General features: G+C 36.0%; 1 protein-coding gene across 1 annotated transcript in view; it reads left to right on the top strand.

Moving 5' to 3' along the window:
- The window catches only part of LOC122810590 (sodium channel protein type 8 subunit alpha-like), an 840,143-nt gene extending 818,137 nt beyond the window's left edge, over positions 1-22,006 (top strand). The window contains exon 6 of the mRNA XM_044082167.1: positions 21,892-22,006. Within this exon, the coding sequence (XP_043938102.1) occupies positions 21,892-22,006 (115 nt within the window). The remainder of the gene's footprint in view (positions 1-21,891) is intronic.
- Positions 22,007-24,880: the final 2,874 nt, after the last annotated feature.

Genomic DNA, 24,880 nt, shown 5'->3' with positions numbered 1-24,880 from the left:
GTGCATCTTACCATTGTTAATAAATGGGTCAGTGTATGCATATGCCAACATATTACTTGGTCTTTGGTGACATGGGCAGCAGGGTGGCCCACTAGCTGACACTTGCTGGTAGCTCATTGACTGTGTTTCTGCTTCACACCTTCAGGATCTGGCGTTCAGTCCTGACATCCAGTCATTACCTGTGTTGAGTTTGAATGTTCTTCACAGGTCCATCAGGGATTTCTTCTAGTACTGTGGTTTCCTCTTGCCTCCTAAGACATGATGTTGGATGGTGAACTGGCTACACTAAAATTTGCACACACAAATGCCTATGTATGTGTTCATGTGCGTGTGTGTGTTCGTGTGTGTGTGTGTGTGTTGTGCACATGTATATATGGATGGTGGACAGTGAATTTATCAGCTTATGGTGGCTTAAGTGTATTCATGGAAGAGTGGATGACTGAAAGTTGTTGTGCTTTTGTTAGAAATGGTGAATTGAAAGATTCAAAATTTAAGTATTCAGTCACATCGTGATGGCTAGTTTAGAGCCCATGCCCCTTAACCATAGCCATGCACCTTACCTTAGAAAAAAAACTTTCCTTAACACTGTCACCAGTCTGACAGATTTGGTCTAAATGTGATTGCAAGGTTTTTCTTGTAAGATAGCAAAAATAAAGTGGTTTCCTTGGGTGACCTTTTTGCATTTTGTTAGACTGGGTTTTGCTAACTGCATTTCGAAATGCAGGCATCGGTTTGGAGTTGCTTGATGTTTTTTCACATTGATCAGTAGTTACCATAAACTCATATAGCTACACACACACACGCACACACACGCACTCACAAAAACATATGTGTTTGTTTGCTTGGTTGTTCATTATGAGAAAAATGGATAAATAGAAAGGCAGTTGGTTAAACAGATTACTTTGACTGGTGGGTTAATGCTTACATTTACCCATTATTTTATTGATTTATTTTTATTTTACATTTATTTTACATTTGTTAACTGGGCTAGTCCAGCTGGAAATATATCCATTTTCAGTGGTAGCCTGGGGAGAAAAGCTCCAATGGTAACATTGAGATAAAACACTTAAATATATCATGTACAATTTATACAAAGAACGGATGTTAAAATAAATGAGTATTAATGAGAGGAAAAATACCTTAAAGTCCTATGTGCATATAGGATAGGAATAAGTCACTGAACAGTATATCTGTAGAATATACAGTACATTCCAATGATTACATTCATAGCATAGGTCATTTAATTTTAGTTGAGATATTTACTACTATCCAGGGGGGTAAAGTAGTAGTGGTTGGTAAGAGGAGGCAGTCCAGAGATAGTATTAAATGATAAGAGGAGGCAGTACAGAGAGAGTATTAAATGGTAAGAGGAGGCAGTACAGGGATGGCAGTAGAGAAAGTAGAGGATTAGTCAGGGTTACAACAAGGACATAACCAATGAGTTTTAAGATGTTTCTTGAGCTTTTGTTTAAAGAGCTGCAGGGAGGGTTGTAAAGTTAGATCAGGTGACAGAAAGTTCCAATTTTTTCCTGCGGTATTGGAGAACAAGGAGTCCCCTGCCAAGTTATTAGACTTGCTTGTGCTAGCAAGAAGTTTGTTAGAGGATCGTAAGGAGTTGAGATTCCTATAGGGGGTGATAAGGTTGGAAAGTATAGGGGTGTTATTTGGTTGATAAAATATCTTATGAACAGTGGTGAGTTGGGAAAGTCTCAAAATGTTTATTAGTTCTAGCCAGTCTAGTTGCTGTAGGTTCTGACAATGGTGAGTTCTAAATGGGTTCCCTGTGGCAAATCTGGCTATATTATTATAGGAGTTAGCTAGTTTGGCAAGATTACTTTTTTCAGGTTAGTGTATATGGGTGAAGCATAAAGGAGAGTTGAGATTAAATGGGAGTGGGCAATTGTAGTTCTGAATGTTGGTGTTAAGAAGGGTTTTATTATATATAAGGAGCCCATTTTTCTATTTACTGTTTTAATGGTGTTATTAATATGGTTATCGAATGTGAGGTTATTGCCAATTGTGATACCTAACAGTTTGGTGGTAGAGTCTGGAGATATAAGGGTACCATTATTTGATTTAATTGTGAAGTTTATAGGGGAGGATTTACTGCTAGATATAAAGAGTAAGAGCTTTAGCAGATTAATTTGGTTTTGTAGCTGTATGAAATTACCAGTAAGATCTTAACATGAGTTAATCTGGTCAGTGTGTGGTTGTTAGGCTATACAGCATTTGTGAATACCTTAGTGGCTGCTTCTGTTGATACCTGTACTGTGTTATAAAATGACTTAGCATCATACAAAATACATTACCATGGGCATACGTTAACACTTGATCTTTTTTTACCTGTTATTGTCAATGAATACTTCTGAAAAGGAAGAGAATGATTTGATGTTTTACAATACTAAACCATGTCCTGCAAATCTCATGCTTGACATACCACTCTGTATTTGTGAGAGTAGCAGTAATTAAAAAGACCATTTTGCATCTCTGCTGTATCTTTTGTCACAGCCCCCTTTGTGATGTACTTCCTCCTCCTTACCCTGCTGCACTTAATCTAGTATTCTTACTAATGTGGAAAAATGTAACGTATAAACTAGAGCAATCATATAAAAAAATGTCAAAATATGCAGCAAATTTACCAAACAGAACACATCACTGCGCTGCAATACAAAAATTACATCTGCTGGATTTACAGTCATTTAAATTAAAACTTGTAAACAATATATTATATAACCCTAACAAATACCCATTTGTAGAAGAACTTGTAAAGACTTATAACTCATGGAAGCTTGGAAGATTTCAGCAAAATCCATTACTAATCATTAACAAATGTAGTATCCATGGTGAGGAGTCAGTATACTCAACCTGTTTAATGAGGCTATGGAACTGCCCTCCAAAATATGTTAGAACTGAGACAAACCATACACTCTGTCTACAAAACCTAAGATGGTATCTAGTAGCAAACAAACTTCATGCTGACAGCAAAGCATATTAAGGGAAAAAAAAGTCATAACACAAACAAACCACTGAAGCTTTTCTTTGTTAATACAAACTTTTTGTGTATGCCTTACAAAAATAAAACTGACCAAACTGTACCAATAAGCATACTCTTAAACCTATCACTCACAGCTGTTATACCTTTATCTCAAAGCCAGCATTACTATAAAATAAAAAAGGGAAAATAACCTTGTTAAAATATTTTCATTTATGTGTTTTTCAGTTGTAAATAAAATCTTTTTTTCTAATACTGTGAAATGTTCCTTGCATTTTTCTTGTAAAATGTCTTTTCTTTTCTGTGGAGTTTTTTCCCCCTGGGCCTTTGCTGTAAATGGGCTTTGGAAGTAGGCTCAGATGACCTTTCCCGATCAGCAAATGTAAAATATAATGAATAAAATAAACTCAGGTTTGTTTTTTTGTGCTATTGGCATGATCACAAAGAAACGCGAGGGAAAGGAATGGAGAGATGATAAAATCAGCAAGATAAGGAAAGTAGTATTGCTGGTATGAAGTCTTGGTGAGTGCCTTAATGCTGTAGACCCTGTTTTCACAAAATCTTACCAAGGTGTCATTGATATGTAGACTATTTTATATAGTGTACAGCATGGACAGAGGTAGGCTAAAAATGACACAAACTCTAAAACAAATTTGTGAACAAACTAGCAACACTTACATTCAGTGCAAGGTTGAACGGTTAAAACTGATTTAATCAACAGTTAAAACATCCAAAGAAGTTTTCTAAGAAAGAAGACAAAAGTGATTGTGTGTGTTATAACTGTTGATTAAACCAGTTTTAACCTTTCAACCTTGCACTGTATTTAAGGCTAAAAAATGAAAAAGACAGCTGGGTGCACAAGTACCAGGATGAAAAATTGTCCAATGCTAGTAGGCACACTGGTGCCAGGACTGGAAAAAATGACAATGTAGAATCCTTAAGACATGGAAACATTCCTAGAATGGGGATAGGTCAGGTTCAGGGGGAGAATGGCCCCCTGTTGTAGAAGGAAGTAGTAGTCTGCAAAAAAACACAAAAACTGACAGTCCAAAATAGAAAAATACTTGCACAAGAAAAACTGTCATAAGTATCAAATGCAAACTTGTGTCCATTAATACAAAATACAATACAATACAATACAGATCCTTGAAAATCATTATACAGACCAAGAAACTTTGGGCCTTTTGGAAATATAAGTGTCAGAGGAAGTGTGAAAATATGAGAAAACAAAACCTAGAGATTTTTGAAAGGTATGAAAAAGAAACATGGACATGGAAACGAAAAAGATATATGATATGGTGCAATATTTATGCAAAGGAGAAAGCCAAACTAATGGGTATATAAAAAGCAGCTCCAAAGATATTTGAAGAGAAATACAGGCAAGGGCACCCAGATATGGAAGTTTCACAATACAAAACACAGTTCACAAACAGGGAATGCACAACAGAAGATTAGTATAGTAGAATTTAAATACAGAAGCTTAAGTTATGGAATACTTGTGAAGTGAATGATTTAGTTTAGAAAGTTTAACACAGGTTGTCACAGCATGATGGAACAATGATTCCCCAAAGTAAGGAGAAACAGTTGGAGTGGGAGACATCTGAAGAAGAAATATGGACATAGGAAATAGAGATTTAACATGGTGCTTATACATATGCAAGGGAGAAAGCAAAACTAATTAATACAAACTAGCAGCACCAAAGATATTTGAAGAGAAATACAGGCAAAGGCATCTGGATATGGAGAATTTCTCATCTTCTTTTCTGGATGATTTAAAACCGTATAGTTCATCAAATGAGGAACTAAAACACACCTGCAAGTGGTTAAAACTTTCTCAGATAATGAATGTCAGTTTTGATAAATGTGCAAAAGCAACATTTAAAACAAAAAAGCTGTAGCACCAAGAAAATATCAGTCTGGGACTGGAATGTGATATAAAGGAACTTGAGCATGAGAGAATATATCAACTATTTGGGAACTGATGAAGGATCAACATTAAAATATGAACAAATGTGAACAAAAGTCAGTAAGAAATATTTTAGAAGACTGAAATGAATACTGAAAACAATCCTGACATCTAGGAAAAAAAGCCAAGCTATAAACCAATTTGTTGTTCCTGTTCTAATGTACAGTTTTGGGGTGATTGACTGACTCCAAAACGTATTGAATCAGTTGGACACGAAGACAAGACAAATGCTTCACACTTATCAGAAAAAATAGAAAAGTCAGTGTAAACCTTTTTCCCTCATTCTGAAGGAGGTATGTTTTCTCTGAAATTGATTATATGTATAGAGATCTGCAGTTGTAAGACTGCATACAGATCTGCTGACTTCACTAGATCCAAACATAGTAAAAGTTTTAAAACATGAGGATATCAAGTCTAAGATGGCTTTCCTGCTTAGCTTATGAGAAGTATGTCGGTGTCAAGCTGGAATGGAATTCAGACCAAAAGTAGACAAAAATCAGGCAACAACTGAATGTGCCAAGAAACAAAAGAAAGAATATAAAGAGAATGATCAGATGACCAGGTAAGAAATGTTGAAAAGGCATAAATATAGTTGCAGATATAGAAAACTCTTGGAACAACCTCATGTCACTCAGGATCAGATGCAGGAATGATTAAGGAGAAGTGACTTTAAACCAAAAGATGAAAGGTTAATATTGGTGGCCATGAATAGTGGACTGCTTGCACATTGGTTTACAAGGTCCATTGAATATGTGGAGAAACCGACATGCAGGTTTTGTAAAACATAACTGGTAACAGTTGCATATCTTGTTGCTGAGTGTGATACCCTAATGGCAGAGGGCCTGTATACTGAAAGGCATAATAATATGGCAAGATTGTTGCACTGAGGATTGTGCAAACATTAAAAAACTGAAGTAGCTTAGAAGTATTGGAAACATGAGCCACAAAGCATTACAGAGAAGGCTGCAGTTTGTATCACATGGGATCACCCATCACCAACAGTTCAAAAAAATAGATGCGAGAAAGCCAGAGGTAATAGTCTGTGAAAAGAAGACAAAAGTAGCATTTATTACTAAAATTGCTACATCCATTGATTACAGTGTCTTACGTACAGAGAGAGACATTGTCATAAAATACCAGGATTTGCAGGCAGAAATGAGGGCAATGTGGAAGAAGGACACTCTGAGAGTTCCAGTAGTAGTACGAGTAATGCGTCTCATAAAAAAGAATTTACAGTCATATTTAGATATGGTACCGATACATGTAATTCCATATGAATGACAGGAGGAATCAATTCTGGTCACATTGCGTTGCTGAGAAGAGTACTTTTGGCTAATATCAAAGCAGTACTAATTCCATGAACTTTAATCATACTTTGACTTAAGAATGGAGTCCATTCCTGTCATGGTACAAAAAGAAATTAAACCGGATAGACTATAAAGCAAAAAAGGGAAAATAACATTGTTAAAATATAATACTTTTCACTTATAAATATACTCTTGTTTTTTTTTTCCTTATAGTGTGAAATGTACCTTGTATTTTTATTGTAAATTTTATTTACTTTTCTTTTCTGTGGAGTTTTTTCCTCTGGGCCTTTGCTGTAAATTGGCTTTAAAAGAAGGCTGAGTTGGTCTTTCCCAATCAACAAATATAAAATATAATAAGTAAAATAAACTTAAGATGGTTTTACTATGCTGTTGCAATTATCACCAAGACAACAGAAGGAGAGGACAAGGGGAAGTACGAATGTCATTTTCTGCTCTATAAAGAGCTACCTATCAACCTTTTACACATGCTAGATGCATATGACATTTGTCATGGTGACTTTGCTGTACAGTATTATAAAGGCAGAACAGTTTGAACAGTTTAAGGACATTTACTGAAACCTCAGGGACTCGCATTGGCAAGATTGTTTCAGTAAATGAGTCACTACAAAAATTGTCTTATTCAAATAATAGTATACTTTTCAGCACTACTTATACTGTTTGCAGTCTTCATGTTTGTTGACTGATCATTGTGTAAAGTGCTTCCTTCTACAATATCCCTCTCCTGAACTCTGTTTATGTTTTACATTGGTACTGCTTTGCAGTGCCAGAGACGAGAACCCTTTTTGTTTTGTTTTCATGTCACAGTAAGTATAAAACATTCAGCTACCTACCTAGAATTAATAATCTGATTGAAAGCATTTATGCTGAAAGTCACTATTACATTTTTGCGTATTTTATATGTAAACATTTAATTCACCATTCATCACTCATTGTACATTTTGCTTCCCCCTCAGTGCAGTGTAGCTTTTTGTGCAACCTATAAAAGCGTCCACATGTATACCTAGGGGTTTATGAAGAATCCAGCATTTCATAGCACTAGCAAGGATCAGGCCATATAGTGCTGTAATAGTGAATCAATATACAGCCTTGATGGCATGTTGGATTGCTCTTTTGTGTGCCCCCCCCCCAATCCATAGTACCTGGGGTTGGGTAATGTGGGCAGGTTAGTCCTTTCCTTTTCCCCAGTGCTATGTCGCTAGCACCAAACATTTCTCTGAATATCTCACCAGCTTTCCCTCTGTATTTTGTACTGATACCTCATATTTCTATGAAAATCCCCTTACCATCCACTATTATGTTGTCTTCCTGTTGCAGGTACTGCAGGTACAGAATTCCATTCCATTTCAGCCATGTTTTTATTTTATCTCAGGCTCCTTTCTCTCTTGTTCCATAGTGACTTTTAAACTGGCAGAATCTCTTTATTTACACAAAGTATAATGAAGTAGAAATCAGTGTTTCACAAAGGCAGATGCATTTCATGAGTAGCAGAGGGTCTTTCTGTTATTTAATCCATGATTCTGGCAGCAGTTATTTGTCTAGAAAAACCTTTCCTCGAGGATGGATGAGTCTTTTGGGGATTCTGTGACTGCTTCCAGCTTGCAGTCATCTGCAGACTTGGTCAACCAAAGATCTTTGACGTTTGTTTGGACTTCTGAGAAGTAGATACCAAACAGAAGTGCTCCCAGCAAAGAACTCTGGAGTCAACTTTACATACATACATACATACATACATACATAACATGCACAAGCATTAATGACCTTCCAACTTGCCAGTATTACTAGGATATTTGGTTGGGTAGATGCCTGCCTTATGAGGTCAACATCTATGACATTGAGACCCCTGGTGCTATGCAAGATGGTAAGATTTACAGACTTGGAGTGTTTCTGAGTGTTTTTTGCACTTGTTACATTTTGGATGTCTTTCTAGTTATTCAGAAAATGCATATAACACATATCCTCTTATAACACAGTTAACATTTTAAGTGTCACTGGTTATTTATTTATTTTTTTGCTTTGTCCTTTATTTAGAGATAAGAGGTTGAGAGTCATGGTATTGCATTAATGCAGTAATATGAATGTTTCTTTTCCAGCACAAGGCACATTATCAGTGGATATTTCAGGCTACATATTTGTTTATTTATTTGTTTTCTGATGCTCACTTTCCTATTCTGAGTTTTCTGGGAACAAAAACCTTTCTCAGTTCTGAAGGAGATGCCAGTTCATTGCAGGTCACAGAGAGAGAGAGAGAGAGAGAGAGAGAGAGAGACAGACACCCAAATAGTCTGTTCAGAGGCTCACCAGTGCACCTTTAAATGTGTGTCTGGAATGTGGGAGGAAAAGTAAAACTCCAGTGAAAACTCTCACATATACCAGAAGGGCATGCAAACTCCCCACAGTGGATAATTCCAGGTGAGAACTAAACTGGAAAACTAAGTGCTTTGAACTGCTGTACTGATCTTGTCCTACACTTTGTAAAGTTTATTTTAGAGTATGTCATCTCATCTCTTCTTTGGTACTATGCAGCTAAGTATAAAGTACACTCTAATAGTTTAAGTTGTGGTATCTGTTATTTGTGAGCACATCCTGTTTAACATCAGTATTTCTTTTTCTTTCTAGAGAATAGCAAATAATGCTTTGTTCTCACTGGACAACTCCAACATAAACTGTTTGAAAAAGCTGATGGAAACTTCTATTAGTATATTAGAACAGGACATCTTCTTAGTATTTCTATTTTTAATAAAAAAAACATTTTAAATGGACTAAAATTAAAAAGCATATGTCCTTCCTTATCACTGTTGCAGTATTTTTTTCACTCTTGGGATATCCTGCCAAGGATAGCTGAATGTCTGGCCAGCATACCAAAGCCTTTACACCTTCCAGGAATCGTATGACAGACATATGTCCTACATGCAAGCTGTAAGGTACGTATGTGATGCACAGATGCCTAATCCTCAGAACTTCTTTGCAAGTCCAAACGTTGTCTCTGAATTTGGTCTGTATGCTGTTCACTGAGTCAGTTCATCTACCGTGCCTTGTAAAGGTTAAGTGCCCCATTTGGGCTTCTTGAGTTCCTTTCTTTCTTTTTCCCTTCTTGTAGTTTGTTTTCATGTCATCCAGGAAGGGAAAATGTGGGCATGGGTGGTAGACTCCTTATAAAGATAGACACAAGAAGTGCCTTTTTTGTTTTGGTGCTATACATGATCATACACAGGGTGAGATTTGTCATGCATTTGTCCCCAAGACCCTCTGCAGTCCTGTGTCATCCCCGTCTATTTAGAAAGTAATTGTCTGGAGCTTTTAGTTCGGGGTACTATGGCTGAATCCGCCCACCCCAAAGTTCAGCTACCATTTAAGAAAAAAACCAAAAAGGAGCGTACTAGTCTTGCTGCTGTCCAGTCTACATCAGACATCTATAGCCGTTTGGATGAAGAACTCGAGGACCGTCTAGTGCCAACATCAGTTCTCTCTGCCATAAGCCAGTTGGAGGCCAAGACGGAGCTGTCTACCTACACATCTGCTGAGGCTGGGTATACATCTGGTGCAAATGTAGAAGGGGACCCATGATTGATTATATCTGAGGGGCCTAGGGGGATTACCCAATATTAGAGAAGAGGTGCCTGGTATCCTTAATGAATCTAGGCAGGGGTCTGAACCTCCTAGATTTGTTAAAGTAACAAAAGCACAGACATGTGTTTCTGTGGTTAAGTATCCTTGCAAAGAGTGACAGGACTTTACTCAGGGGATGTTCAATGCTCTTATGTTTCTGAATCCCCACAAGGGTTGTCTGTCCCTGCTTTTGCTCCCTGGTCTTTCACCCCTACTAAAAGGCCTAGTGATTCTGATTCTTCTGATGAAGTGTTGGATTCTCTTGAAGAGACTTTTGCATATTCTTCCCAGATCCACTGTCCTTTAGCCTTTGGGGGGGTTTGATGAAGATTCACTGTCCTCTGAGTCTCCTCTCTGAAGAATTAGATTTGGGGATACAGTGGGACACATGATGGAGCACTTTAAGTGGGACTGTTTCAAGGTTTCTGAGGCTCAAAAGAGATGATATCAACTCTTAAAAATGAACTAGCCCAGTCCTACTGCAGTCCCTCATCTATTAGTCCCCTTTTGGATATATTTATATGCTTTGATGGCTCCTGACTCTCAACCTCTGGCCACTAAGAAGCCAGACAGATTTTATAAAGTCCCTGAGGATCATATGTATTTGTATAAAAGTTCTTCATCTGATCCTGCTGCTGTTTCCATATCCACAGGTAAGTACATGAACTAATAGGCACTGCAGAGGTTTACTTGAAGAAATTATCTATTCAGCCAACAGATCTAGACAAAATACTAAGTTTAATGAAAAAATATAAATAAAACACTCCACAAAGCACTCAATAAAACAAAGCATAAAATGCTTAGCAGGATCAACGCATTTTTCGTCCCATCCCTAGGACTTCTTCAGATATCATTAAAATCCAACACACTTCCTGTTAAATATATAACATCCTAGTAATTTAATGTTATTATCTTATAATACTTAATCAATAAAACAATCAGGAAATGCTCTACATAATCCTAAAAACAACTAATAAAATATATTAAACTATCCTTCAACATTCATATCTACACTAAGTTTATCTATTAACTGTATGTATGCATCTTTGTCAGAATTGCACCTTTTATGTTGAATGATTTACCATAAATCCATGCCTATAAAACCTACAAAATACCTTGTTATAAAATAAAAAACTCATAACTTACAGCATCCCCTGAAGGTCAAAACTATACATAAACTAAAACCTATGCCGACACATTAAAAATTCTGTTGATGTTAAATAATAAATAAATAATACTAATGTACTGTGTATATATATATATATATATATATATATATATATATATATATATATATATATATATATATATATACATACATACACTACCCCTAAAAACTGCATTTGTAAACAAGTTAAAAATAGATGTGCATCACAAGTGTATTAAAATAAAAACGTTTCCAAAAACTTTTATAGATCTTCTTATAGTCTAGTAGCCCTAAGTTTTAAAACTATAAGATGTAGTTTTTAGGGGTAGTGTGTGTGTGTGTGTGTGTGTGTGTGTATGTGTGTGTGTGTGTATATATATATATATATATATATATATATATATATATATATATATATATATATATATTCAAACATTGTAATTTGTTCTGATGAAGCCTGACATTTGTTAGGTAAAGCGTGCAACTGTTCATCGTTTTAACTTTGTGTTTGGTCATATTTACTGCTGTTACTGTCATTTTATTTGGTACTGGGTCGAATTGACTGTACTGTCATTAAAGAATTTCCTGCTTCTTTGATATGGAGTCTTGGTGTTTTAAGTCGTTTTCTGCTTGGAGGTGTTTTGGTTTTGTGATTGGCACCATGGCTGAAGGAGCGGACAGTACATCTCTAAAGGAAACACCAAGTGTTTTTGGAGACTTAGAGAATGTGAATGACAATTCTCCGGTCAACAGAGGGGAATTTAATAAAATGTTAGAGATTCTCACTCAAATAGCCTCCAACCAAACTGTTTTGATGAGAGGCGGAGATTCGGAGTTGCCAGGTAACCAGCAACAACTACGTGACATCACCGGCTTCCCATTGTCATTGGCTAATCAGATGTCAGCTGACCAGAGGAAGGAGGTGACGGTTAACATGGCAGACATGCATTCGCAAATGGCGAATGCTTCTACATCAGGGAACCAGATGCAAAATGGACAAGATGTATACAGAATGGATTTTACCTTTGAAAATTGGACTGGAAAGAGGTTTAATTTTACAGAAGAAAGACCGCAAACACGAGCCATTTGTGGATGTATTGACGGTATTTAAAGACAAACATTTAACATTGAAAACTCTGCAACTAGAAATAAATTATTTGAGTGAATGTGTAGCCATGGGTAAGGTACCTAAGGGGCTATGGTGTTTTAAGTACCCAAACAGTGTGGAAATGAACAGTTCATTTCACAAGGAATTGCTTGAATTGTTCAGCAGATTTGGTATTGAAATTAATGATTAGGAAATATGAACAACAAAAAGAGACTTAAGGAAGTAAATGTATTGCACAACAGAATTGTCTTTTCAACATTGAGAAAGTAAAATATGAAGCTATATTTAAAGAAATTGATGTATACTGTGACAGTGTTATAGTTAGAAAAATAAAAAAATTACAAAGGGATTTAAATGACTATAGGGAAGGTAAAGCATACCCACCCCCAAAGAAGACGGTGTCAGGTTGTGGGGGAAGGGGAAAGTAGGAATGATGATGTATTTAATCAAGAGAATGTAAATTTAAACAATGTGCATAGACACCCTTTAGAACCGTGCCCCCCTCAGAAGAAGCGAAAGAATTGCACAGAAGTAAGGGTACTTCAACAATTGCAACCATTACAATCAAATGCAGGGGAGGGGGAACAGGGGAAGGGGTTGGGGCAACAACAGGAATTATGTAAGAAACAACGGTCAGACACGGGGGCAATATGTACAACAGTGAACCTTGAAAGTATTTAACAGAAGGGGGTAAAAAAGTATCAAAAGGTAATTTCACCATCTTTAATTACACTGATTTAAAGATTAGGGATGATTTTTTTACCCTGTTCACTAAAAGTTTTCAATTTGTCCCAATAGGCTCTTGGGTTTGGTGAGAACCTTGGTAGATGTTAAATTGCTTTTGTGAAAGCTGAACTTGAATTCAGTATTGGGTGACAAGCAAGTGTTAAGTAAAGCAAGTACTTTCAGCCCCCCACTTAACGCAGCTTTGAGGATTTTTGAGGAGTTGGTTGAGAAAGACATTAGAAATTTAAACATGAAAAAGAATATTGTGAAGAATTTAACAGACCCAGAAGAACAGTTAATTCAAGTACTACGTAGTAATAATTGCAGGGTAATGAAACCTGACAAAGGGGGTGGTGTGGTGTTGATATATGTAATTGATTATGAAATTAGGATGTTTGAAATTTTAAATGATGAAGTCAAGTATAGTATAGCTTCTAAGAACGAAATTAACATTGCATACGCTAAAACTGATTATTATTTAAAGGATCATTTATTACAAGGAGCACTAGACAAAAACTTGTATATTTTTTTGCATGTAGAAAAACCACGTATCCCAGTAATATTTGGAATACCCAAGACACAGAAATATTGAAAATCCAGTTTTTAGGCCAATAGTGTCAGGTGCTGGTTCTGTTACTGAACCTTTGGCTATATTAATGGACCATCATGTAAAAAAATTATTAGAGTCCTTGAAACATATTACCAAAGACTCCTGGGATTTTTTAAAGAACATTTATGATGACAAGTTTAGTGAAAGTGTATTTGGTGACGATAGATGTGGTTGAATTATTCCCTAGTATCCCTCATAGTACAGGTTTGGGGTGGTTTCAAGAGGTATTATTACACGCAAAATATTTGAAAGCAAATGTGAATTTGATATTGGAATTCATAGAAATAATTCTTAAAAATAATTGTGTATTTCAATGGTGAATATTATAAACAAGAATGAGGTGTTGCTATGGGAGCAGTGTGTGCCCCCCCTGTACGTTAGTTTGGTGCTATATTTTTGGGAAAGGAAATTTATAGAAACTGAATGGTACAAAAGTATTGTTTATTACACATGTTTTTTTGGACGACATTTGCTTGCTTTGGCAGGGGTCAGTGGATGAACTGACATTTTTTGACTTGTATTAATAGTACAACTAACTTCCTAAGATTTATACACACCTCATCCTTAGAGAAAATAGATTATTTAGATGTAACCTTGTATAAGGATTTGGTGAACAACTGTTTCCATTCTAGGATATTTAGGAAACACACATTCTCAAATTCATATTTACACTATGTTAGTGGTCATCCGAAATTTCAAAAGAAGGGAATTGTGAAGGGGCAGTTAATTAGAGCCTCGAGAATGTGAAGTGAACTATCTGTGTTTTACAAGGAGGTGGAATTTATTAGGAAACTTTATACAGAGAGAATATCCAGCAAGTCTAGTGGATAGTTTAATAGATGAAGTGACCCGGGATAGGGATGTCAAGTATAGCCCACTATTGGGAAAAGGTTGTCTATTTGAGATAAAACAGAATGTAGTACAAGTGGAACATGACACTGCCTTCATTCACACTTATTCTACCACTTCCACAGAAATAGAAGGGATTATTAGGAAACACTGGGGAATTTTGAAAGTGCATGAGGAAAAAAGGAATTTTATACCAGATTTATCAGAAGAAGGGATACAAATTTGAAAGAAATGTTAGAAAGAGGGGATATGGGAAATGGTAATGTAAACAGCAAATTTGGTACATAAAAATGTGGAACTTGCAACCAGTGCAGATATATTATTGATAAAGACGAAGTGTTTATAACATCTAGGAATTACTTGTTGAAATGTAAGGGACACTATACTTGTAACACCTCTGTGGTGGTCTATTTAGTGGTTTGTGAACCATGTAACAGTTTTTATGTTGGAAAGACAGAAAGAAACCTTAGGAGGAGGATATATGAGCATGTTCACGATATTGGAAAAGCAAAAGGAACAAGTGCACTTTTTAAATATTCTGTGGGATGTTCAAACTTTAGGTTTAAGTTCATGGCCATTGAACATGTGGCATCACATGTCCATTGAGGTAACTGGGAGGCCAGACTTGAATATAGGGTGCTGCTCTGGGAAATTAAGTTGGAAGCAGGTAAACCCCCGGGCTTAAATTACTATATTACTATTAGTAGTGTGCTTAGACTGAGGTCAGCGAAATTATAAAGTTGAGTTTATAAGTTAAAAATCAACAATATGGTAATTTCTATGCAGTATATTTATTATTGAATTGTACATTAATTAGGAATTTTGAAAATGATTTTATACTATTATATTTAGATGTTTTTAATCTTGTGCAACAATACATTTTATTAGTTATATGTAGTGAATGTTTTTTAAATGTCTTTTTAAATGGGGGAGGGAATGGTTTATTGAAGCTTTTTTCCTTTTGGACACATTCAAGCTGCTGGTTACATTTAAAGAAATGTTCAAACATTGTAATTTGTTTTGATGAAGTCTGACATTTGTAAGGTGAAAGCGCTCAACTGTTCGTTTAAATTTTATGTTTGGTCGTATTTACTGCTGTTACTGTCATTTTATTTAGTGCTGGGTCGAATTGACTCCACTGTCATTAAAGAATTTGCTGCTTTTTTTGCTGTGGGGTCTTGGTGTTTTAAGCCCGTATCCTTCAGCATTCATATCTACACTAAGTTTATCTATTAACTATATGTATGTATCTTTATTGCACCTTTTATAGTTGAGTGATTTACATAAATCCATGCCTATAAAACCTACAAAATACCTTATGTTATAAAAGAAAAAAAAATAACTTCCAGCATCCCCAAAGGTCAAAACTATATATAAAAAACTAAAACCTATGTCAACACATTAAAAATTCTGTTGATGTTAAATAATAAATAATGCTAATAAATGTACAATGTGTGTGTGTGTGTATATATATATATATATATATAAGATGTGTGTCACAAGTGTATTAAAATAAAAACTTTTCCAAAAACTTTTATAGATCCTCTTATAGTGTAGCAGCCCTAAGTTTTAAAACTATAAGATGTAGTTTTTAGAGGTAGTATATATATATATATATATATATATATATGTATATGTATATATATATATATATATATATATATATATATATATATATGTATGTATTAGTATTATTTATTATTTAACATCATAAGATTTTTAATGTGTTGACATAGGTTTTAGTTTTTATGTGCAGTATTGACCTTTATGGGATGCTGGAAGTTATGGGTTTTTCTTTTATAACATAAAGTATTTTGTAGGTTTTATAGGTATGAATTTATGGTAAATCATTCACATATGAAAGGTGCAATTCTGATAAAGGTACATAAAGATAGGTAAAGGATAGTTTATAATATTTTGTTAGTTGTTTTTAGGATTATGTAGAGCATCTCCTGATTGTTTTATTGATTACGTAATTATAAGGTAATAACATTAAATTGCGAAGATGTTATATATTTAACTAAGATGTTATATATTTAACAGGAAGCGTGTTGTATTTTAATGAAAATCTGAAGAAGTCCTAGGGATGGGAAGAAAAATATGGTCATCCTGTTAAGTGTTTTATGCTTTGTATTATTGAGTGCTTTGTGGAGTGATTTATTTATATTTTTTCATTAAACTTATTATTTTGTCTGGATCCGTTGGCTGACTAGATAATTTGTTCTACTACTCCTCTGCGTTGTCCATTGGTTCATGTATTTAGTTGTGGCAAATGACTACTTGTCGGTTTGGGCACTGGTAGCTTCTCATTGTTGTAACTGATATCCACAGGTAAGCCAACCAAACTGCTGTCCTCTTTCAGGCTTTTTACCTTTTGACAAGGTCAGCCATGCTGTGGACAGGTATAGGAAAAAATATATACTTTTGCTTCTTCGGCCTTTAGGGCCATTTAATATCAGACTCACCTGACAAGATATGTCATGACTCTTCTCTCTCATCTTGGGGGGGGGGTTGATATGACTGATTTGAACAGTAAGATTTCTGCCCTTTCTCTTCTAAGTTCTGCCTGTCAGGTGGCTCACCATTCCATTAAATGCAGCCATGATGCTGTTGATGCCTCTTCTAGGGCAGCTCTATCTGGCTATGTCATGAAGAGATGCTCTTGGTTGTACCTTCAAGCCGTACTTAGACATTAAGGCCAAACCTTTAGATTCCTCTTAGACAACCAGAATCTCTTTGGTACTGCTGCTGTAGAGTAGTTTAAAATGGTTCAAAGTTATGCAGTTATGCAGGATCTGAAGCAAATCTTTGCTTCATCTATTCCTAAGTTCCAGGGGAATTATCCATCTAATTTTTTTTGTCTGTAGGCAGCCTAGACAAGCTGCTATAGGAGTAAGAGGGTTCTTAAAGGAATTTTCCCAGACAAACCCACTCAAAGTTCTAGGGGCCAAAAACTTTTCCAGACAAATCTGCTTGTCTGACATCCAGCCTACCCCCCTTTCAGACTTATTTGCCTGTCCCTCAGGCTGACACTTTCTTTTCTTGTTAGGCAGCAGGTAATGTCAGAAGCTTGGATGCTCTCCATTATCCCATTCCAAAATGGTTACTTTATGGCTTGGAAGTTTCTTCCTTCATTTTTCTAGTCTTCTTCAGCCTCATCCTTGCCAGCTCCCTCATTTTCCTTTGGTTCTGTGGGAGCAGGTAACCATCCAACCTGTCCCCTTGTGTCAGCAGGGAACAGGTTTTTAGTCCAGAATATTTTTGGTTCCTAGGAAGTAGGGGAGGAGTTGTGGAAGCCCATTCTAGACCTCTTTTTTCTCAACACCTTACTCAAGGTTCCTTCTTTCTGGATGCTGTCTGTTCAGACACTTTTCCCTCTGTTGCTTCCTCAGGCCTTTTAGATTTTTCTGGATTTGAAGGACACTTACCTTCTTATTTCTATTCACCATCTCTTTGGGATTATTTTTATGTTTCAGTGTTTCTTCCTCTCATTATCATTTTTCTACTTTGCCTTTTGGTCTTTTATAGTTCTAAGGGTCTTTAACAAATGTCTCGGCCATGTGGTAGTCTTGGATGACCTTTTAATTCAGGCCCCCTCTCAGCAGTTCTTACTTCAGAATCTACATTTCACCATGCTTCTGCTTAGTGTGGGTTAACCCTCAGTCTCAAAGTCTGTGACTCCCTCTCATGGCCTGGTGTTTTTGGGTTATAGGATTCAGACATTCCAATGTTGACTTGTCTCCCATCTCCCAACGTCCTCTCTTTGACTGCTTACTTCCAGTTGTTTCTTCCTGTTCTAGTCCTTCCTGCAAGATAATTTGTCCAAGTCCTGAGGTACATGGTATCCATCATTCTCATGGTGCCTTTTACCAAATTCCACATGAGAATATGAGATACAGCAACATTTCAGTTGTATCTCAAGTCTCTTTGCCTCCATGACTGATACCCTGTGAAGTATCTGGGCCCTCTCTTACCTTGTCTCAAGCTTGAGCTCCTCTGGTGGATTCACCAGATTTTCCTGAATCCAGGTCTGCCTTTTCAGGTTCTCCTCCTTACTCAGGAGCTATATGTGGATGCTTGTGATCACAGTTGAGAAGCCTTCTCCAACAGCCTAAAAGTCCAGTGTTTTTGGTACCATCAACAACTGACAGACCATGTCAACATCAAGGAGATAAGGGCACTACTTCTAGCTCTTCGGGCTTTTCACTCCCTTTGGATTCCAGGTCCTCTAATGTTTTGACAGGCAACACCATAGTTGAGTGGTGCATCAACAAGCAAAGTGGCACAAAATTTTGCCTTCTTTATCTGCTGGCTTTTAAAGTTTGGGATTTTGCAGTCTGATATCACTTGGTTCTTTAGGCAGTTTACATTTCTTCAGAGCACAGTCTGGTGGCAGCCTCTTTGAGCAGGTCCAGGACAAATCCTCATGAATAGATGCTTCACAGGGAAATGTTTCTGGACATTATACATTGGTTCCATAGTGCCAAGTCCAGTGGCTTGGAAAGTGGATGCCTTGTCTTTTGCTTGGAAAGGGATTTTTCTGTATGTCTATGCCCATCTTCCTGTACTACCAAAGATCCTGTACAAGATCATGTGGGACACATCAAAAATCTTGCTACTGACTCCTTTTTGGCCCAGACAGCACTGGTTCCCCTTTCTATTTCATCTGGCCAGGGATAGACATCAGAGGTTACTTCACAGAATGGATCTTCTCAAACAAGACATTGGATCTCTTCTTTACCCTCACTTGTCCACCCTTCAGTTGACACTTTGGATGATAGGGTTTTGATTCCTTTTAGGCACCAGATTTCTGAGGACGTGCTTTGAGTTTTGCAAGAGGCCAGAAAACCCACTGCTAGAAAATCATATGTAACTAAATGAAAGATATTTTCTGTTTGGTGTCTCAGGCATGACTTGGACCCTTTTTCTGTATGGATTCCTACAGTCCTTTATTTATTTGGATTGCTCAGTTCTAGTTTAGTGTATTCATCTGTTAAAGTTCATTTATCAGACGTTTCCACTTGCTGCCTCTGAATCCACCTTTGGCTTCTAGTGTTGAAGTCAAACAATTTTTTTAAGGTGTCCTTCATATCAGGCCTCCAAGAAAACTTATTCCTTCTTCCTGGGACCTTGATTTTGTTCTTGAGAAATGGACTTAGTCCCCATTTAAGCCTACTCTTTCTTCTTCCCTAGAACATTGTACTTGGAAGATTGTATTGCTGGTGGCTCTTAGTTTTGCAAGATGGTCTCTGAACATCAAGCATTCATGACGGTAACTCCTTTTTTTGTTTTTCACAAGGACAGGATGTCCCTTTATACCAGTTCTTCTTTTATGCCCAAGGTCGTTAATGATTTGTCTTTGACAGTCCATTCATCTGCTTTCTTTTTTCTGTTCTTCACAGACTGCTAGTGAGAGTGTTCCTCACACCCTGGATTTGCATAGACAGCTCAGATATTACTTGGACAAGACAAAATGTATCAGGAAATCTGAGCAAAGTTTTGTTTCCTTTCATGCTAGGAATTTAGGTTTGATGGTGTCTAGGCAAGCCATCTCCTCCTGGATTTCTAAGGTAATTTTTTTGCTATTCTTTTTATAGCAAGCAGCTTTCCTGTTCTGTTTGTGCTCATTCTGTCAGAGTATTGGACTCTTTTGTTGCATTTTTTCAAGGATCTGGATACTAGACCTGTCTTGTAGTCTGCGTTCACACTTTAACCAAACATTAAAATATGGATACATACAACACTTGGAAAGTTGTAAAGGCTTTGGTATGCTGGCTGGAAGTTCGGCTATCCTCAGTAGGATAGCCCAAGAGTAAAAGATTACTGCAACAGTTAGAAGTAGGATATCTACTGTTACGATAAGATCTTATGCAACTGTTCTTTCAAATGAAATTGAATGCATTGTATTTTGAAGAATATTTTCACGAAAAAAACATTGCTGCTTTAAGATAATTTGTAATAAACTGTATTGTTCTTTTCTTTGTAAATATTATTCTCCTATGAAAAAGAAGAGCTGTACAAGAAATGTCTGGTAAGGTGGTAAGTAATCAGAAATGTTATAACACAGATGGAGAAAAAGGCAAATTAAAACATGCATTTTTTTTTTTAACAGTTACATTTTGACAATATGTTTTATGCAATATTTGACAGTAGCCTTTCCAACTATTTTTGTGAAGGGATAAATTGTCTAACTGAACTGCAATTTTACAATAATTAAAATAACGCTGTTAATCCCAAGAAACCCAAAAGTATTTTGAAGATTTTATTTTTCAAATATCCCATTATGTGGCCATATGCAGTAACAACTTGTATGCTGCAGAAAAAAAATTTTCACCTTTGTTCCAGTACTGACCCTGCCCACTATTGCTGATAGTATCACCTGTTATTCTGTGGTGACCATGCCTCAGAGTATATATCTGTTGTAACTTTCAAGTGCACTCCCTTTGGAGTTCATGGGGATGGGTAGTCAGAATATAGCAGAAAAGTGACTGTGTTGCCAGTTGGCTCCCTTGACACAAGTGTCACATGCGGTAGGATGCTTGGGGTGTAACACCTGTACAGCCTCCACACTTGCAAAATGCTACATATATAATGCTTCTCTAAATAAGGCTACGAAGAGTGTTTTTGCACTACTTCTTTTTTGAACCTGTTGTGAGAATAGCAATAAAGTTATTTTCCTTGGTTAGTTCAGCAGGATTTGACATTGCAAAATCCAACAGAGAATCATGCAAAATAAAAACTGAATGCAGTGCATGTTGTGTCTTCATTGGAAAACTTTGCCTTGCAAGTTTATCCTTAAAACATTTAGTTGTTACATTTAACAAATGTATTGCATTGTGCTACAGAATTCATTTAGCTCACAAGTGAATATGATAAATGTGAGATGCAGACATCAAAGCAATGATGATTTTTAATATTTTCTGTATTTTATCACCCCATATTATCAAACTGAAGTAAGGTTGAGGGATTTTAATATGTTTAGACTGTAGAAACATCAGTTGCAACTGTCAATGACAGACAGATACATTTTTAGATATTTTTGATATGCCATAATATATAATTTCAGAAATGTATAGAAACATGTATGCTTCTATAGCATGCTAAATCTAATATCAAACTATTAATATTAACAAGTACAAACAAAAACTGAACTCTGCTTTTAAAATATTCTTAAAATACATGGTAGGGTTTGGTAAACTGTGGTGGTACTTATAAGTTTTGTTTGAAAACTTTTTGTAGAAGTAAATTTATAACATGTAAACTCCCTCAACAAGAAAGCTGAAGCCTGAGGGATACTATATTTTATTTTTTTTAAGTGTCACTACAAGTAATTCTAATTTGACTCTGCAGGTATATAACAGAGTTTGTAAACCTAGGCAATGTTTCAGCTCTACGTACATTCAGAGTGTTGAGGGCTTTGAAAACTATTTCTGTAATCCCAGGTAAGAAGGCCTGCGATCCATGTTAGGTGTTGGGTAGGCCCTGTGATGTACTTCTTCGTTGTTGTAGTAGTTGTGTGTTTTTTGTCATTGTGTTGTGTGTGACCTCCCTTATTACAGATATGTGACAGAGTTTGTGGACCTTGGCAATGTCTCAGCGTTGAGAACATTCAGAGTTCTCCGAGCCTTGAAAACTATCTCTGTCATTCCAGGTGAGAGACAGTTTAAACACTAAGGCTGATCTTTATTTTCTCTTTTTTCATTTGTTTTCTTCTATAAAATAATAAAGGTGAAGGCACATTTTGTTAGGCTTTGCAGTCTTCAGTGGTTATTTACTTTGAGTACAACTAATATGTTGCAAATAATTCTAACAACTAACCGACTAATGCATTTTGCATTCAAAGAAATAATATTGCCACTGCATAAAATATATTATGTGAATGTCTTAAAATAATATAATTCTGATAGTATATAAAAAATCCTAAACTGGAAAGAAGAAATGAAGCAAGCAGATTGGCTAAAGTTCTGCAGACATATTTCAGTATAGCTTCTAGTTTTAAAATTAAGGCAACCATCTGAAAAGTGTGGTGCTATTTTATAGTTATGGAAACTCATTGCTGTGGTATAATACAAACATTTTTTTTACATGGAGTCACTTCTCATTGGCTTAAGCCTTAATCCCCACCAGCTGTGATATATTACTCTTTTGCAGTAATATACAATGCCACGTATTGTTTATTCACTAAACTGATTAGGTAGTGAGTTAACCATTGTGAAAAAACATGTCTAGCTGCAGATAACAAGAGACTATTTTATTTACCAGATTTATTAATTATTGTCAGGTTTTGTTTATCTGGAAACTTCAACATGGCAAGTACCCATTTTCATTGAAGGCACGGGAGAAGTTATAATAAAATAGTAACATTGAAATTAAGCATACATGCAAAATTGAAGATGATAATAGTAATAAAATAAAAGCATTATTTTCACAAATGTAGTGTTCTGCCTATTAATACGTCCTGTACAGAAGAGATGGTTTAGCACAGGAAAATAAGTATTTTGCATTACAGATGGTAGTAAACAATTTTGCAGAAAGATTTGTGAAGTACTCTGTAACGATGTGTAGTACAACACTGAAAAAGAAATGTAACTAGGATGGCAGGTTGTTTGGTGCACAGAAATTGAGAGTATAGATGTAGGGATTGTGAGCAGAGGTTGTAGGAATAGGTTGGGGAGAATGCTAGAAGACAATGTAGAGATTAGGAAAGGGAAGTAGTAGGGGAAAATAGTATCAACAGCTGTCAGAACTGAAGATTAAAATTCTGGTAGTTAGTTAATTTGCCTTGGGAATTGTATACTTTTTCTAAATAGACATTTAATTTGTGTAATCAACCATAGTATTAAAATCAATTTTAGCATCAATTCCCAGTCCACTTGATGGATAAAATTGTGCTGATTTCTAGGCAAAGCAGTTAGTCAAAAACAGTTCCACAAAACTGAAAATAGCTCCATAGTATTTTTTTAGTCTGGAACTGGTTATTTCAATAATGGGTTGGACTGCTGGTAAAGCGGATAAGTTGCTAACCCTTGTCGATATCATCCGTAATTTGATTAGTATCCTGCTGACTATGGAGAAGTACATTCATCTGTGGATTGCAAGTTTCCTATTTTCCAGTGAAGTATATGGAGTGAGGCATTGTCGTGGCTTTTCCTTCTCGAGGCCAATGAAACTTCACCATGTACCATCTAATGTGAAATAGAAGGCCATAAGCTTGAATCTCTAACTGAATTTTATGTCTGTGCTCATGCACTTACCAGTACTAGCCTTTTGCAGGTAAACATTGCAGTGAATGTGCTTTACCACCCACAAAAATGCTGATCTGTCTGCATAATGAAAAGTTATACTTGCCTCTGAATTTTACTCCATGCATGGCAACAGTGAGTGGTATATAATAATAGCTGGCAAAATCTCCCATGGAGAGTGTAGATCTGCCCAGTAATGATGACATGTGCTTAGGTAATGCTAACTGTATGACATATGGAACAAAATGGTCAGATGTGTTCTTGGTGAACTCCGGAAAGTAATCTCTTCAAAACTTAAGGTAGAATAAGGGCCTGTTTCCATTTCATCTGACTTACCAATAACTGCTGAAGCCATGTAACATTCATTGAAATGCTTTTGTTGGACTTTCCTCATTGTATACCTGACCAAAAGTGACTACAGTTGCCATTCTATGCATGTTGCAAATGTGCCTTTCTTCTACACATTATTTATAAATAGTCTATTAAAACTGTAGGAGTTTCCATTTCTAAAAGTATACCATTACGGCACTAGCATTAAAAATCTTTAGATGCATCAAAAATGCAAATCCTTAAGTCCATAGTTCTGGATAACTTAGAAGGACACTGGCATCATAAACAGATCAGTGGCAATGATAATTAATCTGCATTCTAAATCAGAGAAATTATGGACATTTAAAAATAATGTTCTTTATTTACTTGGAAAGAGAAACATTTTTGTGCATCTCTCTTAAGCTGTCTGACATGAAGTCCATTTTTGTGTTCTTAGCTCTCCTGCTAATACAGTATCTAGTTTTTGGTACCTATCACTTTGTCTTTTTGGCTGTCATGCAGCTTCATCTTGTGACTTTGCAAATTCCTTCTGCTGCCTATTAATTACTACCTTGTCAAGGTTCTACCTTTTAACTCATGTTCATCATAGTATTAAAAGAGACTTGGTGTTAATTCCCAGTCCTCTTGATGGAAAACATTGTGCTGCTTTCTAGGCAAAGGAGGTAGTCCAAAAACATTTCTACAAAACTGGAAATAGCCCCATCATATTTTTTATTAGTTTGTAAAAAAAAGATTTGTATTTTTGAGAATACCGAAGATGTTTTATTTTAATGATAGTGCCATAATCTGCCTTATATTATGCTGTTTCTTTATAGTTCTCTCTAATTATTTTTCAGAAATATGAAAGTTCTTTTATATTTCCTCTTATCTCTTTCAAAAAGAACATGATTGTGTGTCAGTTGGATCATTACATCTGCCTCCTTGTATTGTTTAGATTACACTGTTTTGTCCTTTATTCATTTTGAGGAATGCGTAA

The sequence above is a fragment of the Protopterus annectens genome, chromosome 9.part0 (genome assembly GCF_019279795.1).
Source record: "Protopterus annectens isolate FY-2018-M chromosome 9.part0, PAN1.0, whole genome shotgun sequence".
Classification (NCBI taxonomy): Eukaryota; Metazoa; Chordata; order Ceratodontiformes; family Protopteridae; genus Protopterus; species Protopterus annectens.
The sequence above is the reverse complement of the archived record's forward strand: the minus strand, read 5'-3'. Positions and strand labels throughout refer to the sequence as shown.